The sequence below is a fragment of the Styela clava genome, chromosome 11 (assembly GCF_964204865.1).
Source record: "Styela clava chromosome 11, kaStyClav1.hap1.2, whole genome shotgun sequence".
Taxonomy (NCBI): domain Eukaryota; kingdom Metazoa; phylum Chordata; class Ascidiacea; order Stolidobranchia; family Styelidae; genus Styela; species Styela clava.
In genome coordinates, this window is record NC_135260.1 from 21,627,901 (window position 1) to 21,634,920 (window position 7,020).

Sequence of the window (7,020 nt, forward strand, 5' to 3'; positions counted from 1 at the left end):
GTTTTCTATAGGTGCACACTGTGTGTAAAGGGTCCAAAATGAAGCTGACTCTTTATCTTTGACTCCGATTGTCTGTTTATGAAAATTCCCAGCGCATCTCGGCTATTTCATGTTGTTCGTGAAATATGATTAATTTATTTTTGACTAGAATATTTCGCGTGAATTGAAATCGTCGACTACATGTATAAGTGCAACATGTTACGCTATACAACACGATCTACAGTTTTCCACCGTATATATTTACAACGAATTAATACAGTGATTCGTGATTGTTGAAATTTCTCTATTTAACCAATCGGTCAATTAATACCGGCAGGTTGATATGTAAACAATACAACAAGTTAGAAATACTTGGATGACGGACATTTTATAAATAGATTTATCATTACTTGAATAAGATGGGAGATAAAAGCCTATAAGACGGCCTAATCGTGGAGGAGCCCAGCAACCTCTCGTTGACAGTTACTATATATAAGTTTGATATCCACCGATCTTGGTTAGATAGCCGTAATGTTGATTATGAGTCCGGCATTATCAGTCGTTGGCTTGACGTTAATGTGAAATTATGGTTCAATCTCACATAAATATTTGAAGGTTTGAGCACAATCTTCATCGTTCAGCTTCCAATCAAAGCTAGCACTCATATCAACGCAATCTTGATTACCGCTCCAGTTGTTAGGTTGACCACCTCGCCATGGAGTAGAACCTGCAGTTGCCGTTACACCATCTTCCCAGATAAACGTATTTTCCTCTCGAATGTCGTTCAAACCAATCCAAGTGTTGTATCTTCCAGATTTGACCAAGGGCAGTATTTCTCTGCAAAAAAATAATGTATTTTGTTTGCCTTTATTTATTGTGCAGCATGTCAATTTCAAGGTTGGTTCATCACGGTTTTGAGGGACTAGTAATGACCAAAACCGAATCAATTTTTGCTCAGTATTTGAGCACCTATCATTCCATTGATCAATTACTGACCATTAGTTAGGAGTATGAAGGTTCTTATCAGGGGTGCAGCCAGCTTCGTTTTACGGTAAGCGTCCCGGTTTTGAGGTCAAAACGATATTGTGCGCGTTATCAACTTGACGCAATCAACATTGCCAGATGAGCCCCTTCTTCACCTGCGAACGTTTTTATCTCGAATTCCCGCCGATGCCAGTTGGCCTCCAAGTCTTTTACAATTTTCCTTCGCCTCTGCGTAAATGACCTCGTTGTAGAACAGTTTGTAGTAGTAGTTATTTTGCGCTTTATACCAAGTGCTAATCTGTTCTATTCTTGCCATTTTTGTCGTAAGACTTCCCAGTTGCTCTCGGATTTGTTGCATTACTGCAAAGAAAAGGTAGACTCATTATCATACTTCGTTATTCCAACGTTTTTAACAGTGATTCCTATAAACTTCAGTAACCTAGTTGCTTACCTGTCTCTAGGTAATATTTATGAAATCATAATAATCCCATCAAAAAAAGGGTGACCCGAAAGGACACGTTTCTTTTGAATATATTCTAGTAAACAAAACTTTTGTGCAAAGCGTCCTATATTCATAAAAAATAGATGTTAAATAAATTTTCGTCTAACTCAACAAGAACATTTAGGGGTCATGTTGTAGAGGGCACGAGGACACAAATGCAAGTGACAATATGGGTAAACTGACAGGTCGTCAAGTTCTTTACAAAGCACTTTCTTCGATTAGACTCTAAGCTATTTTTTACTCCTCGTTTGTCAAATGAATTCTTAAATATTTTAATCAGATTTACCCGATTTTAAATCCTCTATGTCCTCACTAGATTTCTCAACAACTGGGCCAATTTGAGTCAGCTTTGCTTGTATCTGTCCGGAAATATCTGAACAAGAATTCATCCGACTTGAAATAACATTGTTTCAAAGTATTACAATGTTCTGTTGTAGGACGTTGATAAATATAGAGAAATCCAAAACAAACGTGGCGATATTTTTTTAATTGCGTAAATTAATGTAACCTTAGAAACTATTCCTTTGTTTAATTGTACCGGTAGACTGTTTTATGTGCTACGAAAATACATATCTGAAATAATGAGAGTAAATTATTTGCATAGAAAGCTCAGAGAATATATAAAAAATGATAGTGAATATTCTCACAAACGGCACCATGGACCACAATAGCAATTTAAAAAAAAAGAAATTCGTATGCTCAATTCGTAATTACATACCATTGAAATGTTCTTTTATAGTTTCCTTTACGATTTTGAAATTCACCACACCAGAAGGCTCAATTGGCCCATCCTTTCCTTTTCTAATTCTGTAAGTTTGCTGGCCCTAAATATGTAAATTATCGATGAAACGTAAATATGTGGAGCATAATACAACAATCATTAGTGTGGAGTGTGGTCAACTCTTGCACGTTCCAACGTTACTAGTGATCATCGGGTTGTGATTTACAGCGGCTTACTTAAAATATGCCGACGATGTTAATTTTCGTTTCTCCGGTTCATTTTCCTGTCTGGGAGGATTGAGTAAAAATGAATGAGTAATAGCTTTCTAGCGAAAAATGCCATTGAAACCAAATAAAAAAATTGGTTCAGTAGTTGATGAGAAATGCCAGTAATACGGTAACAACACGAATAATACTAACAGCATAATATTAATAATAATAACAAAACGATCGATCCATAGGTCCACTTTGTGTCCAATAATAGCATCCTATCGCTAAAATGTCTGTGCCTCTATTTTTTCCATTCTTGTTTTTGGTTGACTAGACCATTATGGGTGAAATTCAACACTTTATGGTGTTTCGCATCGGCGACATTTTGATGCGACATTACCTCTGTACTAACCAGAATATTTATAATCATTTATAAACCGAGTTAGTAATTTCGAGAAAATGTCAACTTAGCGAACGACTGTAACCATTTGTTTGAATCATTTATAAACCTGTTCATTTATAAACCCGTACATTAGTTTGAATAGTATATTACCGTTGCGAGCTAGCAACGAAGACTGTAGATAAAGCTTTGGCGTAAATATTATAAATATTATTCAAATGAGGGTAAAGGGTTAAAAAAATTGATGTCATATTTTAAATGTTATGTCGCTCACCTGCAAACTTTGTTCAGGGTTTCGCTGTCCATGTGATATTCCAACGCATAGTATCACGAGTATCCAAGTAAAATACATGATTACTACAAGGTATCAATACTATGCCCTAAAAAGAAAAAAAAATTGGAAAGTATTTTTAAAATCCGTGACTACGGAGGCAAAATTTGAGTCGAACCCGTAGTCTCATTTATAGCCGATTACAATAGAATAATACCTTTATTCCTACTCCCATTTATGAAACTTTGCACTATGTGAAATCCGAGATTAAATTCGAAATTTTTCTTTCTGATTTTTTCGTCGCCTCATTAAATATATTGTAAAAGGTTTGTAAAGCTTTTTTTGTAACCCCGGTTCTCTCATATTATTTCGTACACACCACAAGTGAACAAAACAACAACTATTATGTGAGAACTTGAATGTTTTGAACTTTCTTATTTGCACGAGGAATTCTGAAAAACATTACAGCATTTTCACAAAGATTTTACTGCAAAAGGCTTCATATGATCAGATACTCTGAGACCTATTATGGCCCATAGAAGATACGATCGCTAATAATAGATGATGCAGACTGATGCGACCGCACGAGCAGAGTTTTATTTTGTTTTGAATTCCATGCCCACGCTTCTGGAACGACTAACCTGTAAATATATTGAGTTACTTAAAATACCAGCTTATAGAGAACTTATTCAATTGAAATACTTTATATAAATCAAGAATATACGTTTTACTAAATTTCTCAAAACAGTTTTTAGAGTTTTGTTGCTGTTTTTTCAAGTTTTTGAGTTGAAGTCTCGATTCCCCATGTCCTGAAAATCTGAGCATAGTGTATCAAAGGCTATAACTGAAATGACAAAACTTGTAGAAACTGTCGATTTTCAAACTCCGTGACTTTTTATTGAGGTACGTATGATACAATCATAACACTTTTTCGAGATTAAATATAATAAGCACCCATGAATCGCTCCCAAAATTGGCTTGTCGCTTCACCAACAAATCAGTTTTGCTTGCCCAGACTTTTTCAAAATTTTTTCATATCGTTACCCCTAAATCGAATTACAAATGTCCTGATTTCACTGTGTTTCTTCTATATCAAACAACCAAACCCAGAGAAAGTGACAGCAGACCGCATCTCATATCATCGTCAATCATGACCTTACTTCGATATTTCGTTATAATGAATTGCAGATATATATCTTAAAGAATCGCCCTACAAACGCACTTCGCTATCGGAGCTAAATTTTAAAGAATCGCTCTACAGACGTACTATGCCGTGGAAGCTATCCAGAACGCGTTTTCATCTATCTCGTTTGGTTCATTTTGTCATATTGATAGCAAGCCAGTAAACGTACGGTGTCGGGAAAGGCGTATGAATTTATGTCTTACTGCGAATGCCGCAAAATTGCATTTAATAAACAACTGTTGAAAATAGGATCATGACCGATCTCGCAAAAACGGCCTATTGTGGAAGCCAAAGTTCAACTTAGTTCAATAGCCCCGACCCACAAATTGTCTACAACCCCAATACATTGATAGGCGCTCACACATGATAGTTTAGTTGGGGTACCCATAACAGGTAAAGTGTTTGAGCGAATTCAATGTGAGCGTTCCCGGTTTCGCAGAGGCCTAGACCAATATAATTAGTCAATGAACTACTACTGCCCACCAACGGTAGGAAGAAAGATACGATCACGCTATTATTGAAATGAAACTATATGATGAACAAGTGTTTTTTATCCACGCATTCCTAAGAAGTGGTGAATGTTACAATCAAATTCCACCCGTCTTTGTCATAATGTCCCAAAATCTAACTAACTCACCCTTTATTTTTCGGGTGCACGTGTTAAGAGGTTTGTGTTGGACTTCGAAGCTTTAACGTGTCATTTTCTTCAGTATGACCGGACGTTAAAAAGCAGGGCTGCTCATTCCACTTCACCCAGGCCATAATAAAGATTGTGCGCCACAACAATTTGGCACGTCCTATACAAGCAGGCCATAATGAAGAATGTGCGCCACAAAAATTTGGCACGTCTATACAAGTAGGCCATAATGAAGTATGTGCGACGTCTCTATACACGTCCCTATACACGTATGCCATAATGAAGAATGTGCGTCACAAAAATTGGCACGTCTCTATACAAGAAAGCCATAATGAAGAATGCGCGCCACAAAAATTAGGCACATCTCTATACAAGTAGGCCATAATGAAAAATGTACGCCACAAAAATTTGGCACGTCTCTATACAAGTAGGCCATAATGAAGAATGCGTGCCACACGCCACAAAAATTTGGGACGTTGGCACGTCTCTATACAAGTAGGCCATAAGGAAGAAGAATGCGTGCCACAAAAAATTGGCACGTCTCTATACAAGTGGGCCATAATGAAGAATGTGCACCACAAAAATTTGGCACGTCTCTATACAGGTAGGCCATAATGAAGAATGTGCGCCACAAAAAATTGGCACGTTTCTATACAAGTAGGCCATACATAATGAAGAATGCGCGCCACAAAAATTTGGCACGTCTCTATACAAGTGGGCCATAATGAAGAATGTGCACCACAAAAATTTGGCACGTCTCTATACAGGTAGGCCATAATGAAGAATGTGCGCTACAAAAATTGGCACGTCTCTATACAGGTAGGCCATAATGAAGAATGCTCGCCACAAAAATTGGCACGTCTCTATACAGATAGGCCATAATGAAGAATGTGCGCTACAAAAATTGGCACGTCTCTATACAGGTAGGCCATAATGAAGAATGCGCGCCACAAAAATTTGGCACGTGTCTGCTCTATACAAGTAGGCCATAATGAAGAATGTGCGCCACAAAAATTTGGCACGTCTCTCTCTATACAAGTATGCCATAATGAAGAATGTGCGCCACAAAAATTTGGCACGTCTCTCTCTATACAAGTATGCCATAATGAAGAATGTGCGCCACAAAAATTTGGCAAGTCTCTCTATACAAGTGGGCCATAATGAAGAATGTGCGCCACAAAAATTTGGCAAGTCTTTCTATACAAGTGGGCCATAATGAAGAATGTGCGCCACAAAAATTGGCACGTCTCCTTTATACGAATAATGTGCGCCACAAAAATTGGCACGTCTCTCTATACAAGTAGGCCATAATGAAGAATGTGCGCCACAAAAATTGGCATGTTTCTATACGAGTAGGCCATAATGAAGAATTCGCGCCACAAAAATTTACAAAAATTTGGCACGTCTCTCTCTATACAAGTATGCCATAATGAAGAATGTGCGCCACAAAAATTTGGCAAGTCTCTCTATACAAGTGGGCCATAATGAAGAATGTGCGCCACAAAAATTGGCACGTCTCTATACGAGTGGGCCATAATGAAGAATGCGCGCCACAAAAATTGGCACGTCTCTATATAAGTATGCCATAATGAAGAATGTGCGCCACAAAAATTGGCACGTCTCCTTTATACGAAGAATGTGCGCCACAAAAATTGGCACGTCTCTCCATACAAGTAGGCCATAATGAAGAATGTGCGCCACAAAAATTGGCATGTTTCTATACGAGTAGGCCATAATGAAGAATTCGCGCCACAAAAATTTGGCACGTCTCTCTCTATACAAGTATGCCATAATGAAGAATGTGCGCCACAAAAATTGGCACGTCTCCTTTATACGAAGAATGTGCGCCACAAAAATTGGCACGTCTCTCTCTATACAATTATGCCATAATGAAGAATGTGCGCCACAAAAATTGGCACGTCTCCTTTATACGAATAATGTGCGCCACAAAAATTGGCACGTCTCTCTATACAAGTATGCCATAATGAAGAATGTGCGCCACAAAAATTGGCATGTTTCTATACGAGTAGGCCATAATGAAGAATTCGCGCCACAAAAATTTACAAAAATTTGGCACGTCTCTCTCTATACAAGTATGCCATAATGAAGAATGTGCGCCACAAAAATTTGGCAA

At 37.7% G+C, this 7,020-nt stretch overlaps 1 protein-coding gene across 2 annotated transcripts; it reads right to left on the reverse strand.

Moving 5' to 3' along the window:
- Positions 1-218: 218 nt before the first annotated feature.
- Positions 219-3,209, reverse strand: LOC144429748 (lectin-like). Of its 2 annotated transcripts, XM_078117941.1 has the most exons (5): positions 3,070-3,209; positions 2,184-2,289; positions 1,752-1,838; positions 1,119-1,323; positions 219-816 (listed from the first exon to the last, which is right to left on the reverse strand). In XM_078117941.1, exons 1-5 carry the CDS (start codon positions 3,145-3,147, stop codon positions 564-566), a joined length of 729 nt encoding a protein of 242 aa, XP_077974067.1. In that variant the 5' UTR covers positions 3,148-3,209; the 3' UTR covers positions 219-563. The 2 variants fall into 2 exon arrangements, with proteins under 2 accessions (XP_077974067.1, XP_077974068.1); XM_078117942.1 differs by lacking the exon at positions 1,752-1,838.
- Between the last annotated feature and the right edge of the window lie 3,811 nt (positions 3,210-7,020).

Excerpts from the sequence above, each read along its gene's own strand:
- LOC144429748 (XM_078117941.1), bottom strand. The coding sequence starts at position 3,147 with ATGTATTTTACTTGGATACTCGTGATACTATGCGTTGGAATATCACAT. Across the intron at positions 1,324-1,751 it reads CATAGAGGATTTAAAATCGG|TAATGCAACAAATCCGAGAG; the intron begins GTAAATCTGATT and ends TTTTCTTTGCAG. Across the intron at positions 817-1,118 it reads CGAGATAAAAACGTTCGCAG|AGAAATACTGCCCTTGGTCA; the intron begins GTGAAGAAGGGG and ends ATTTTTTTGCAG.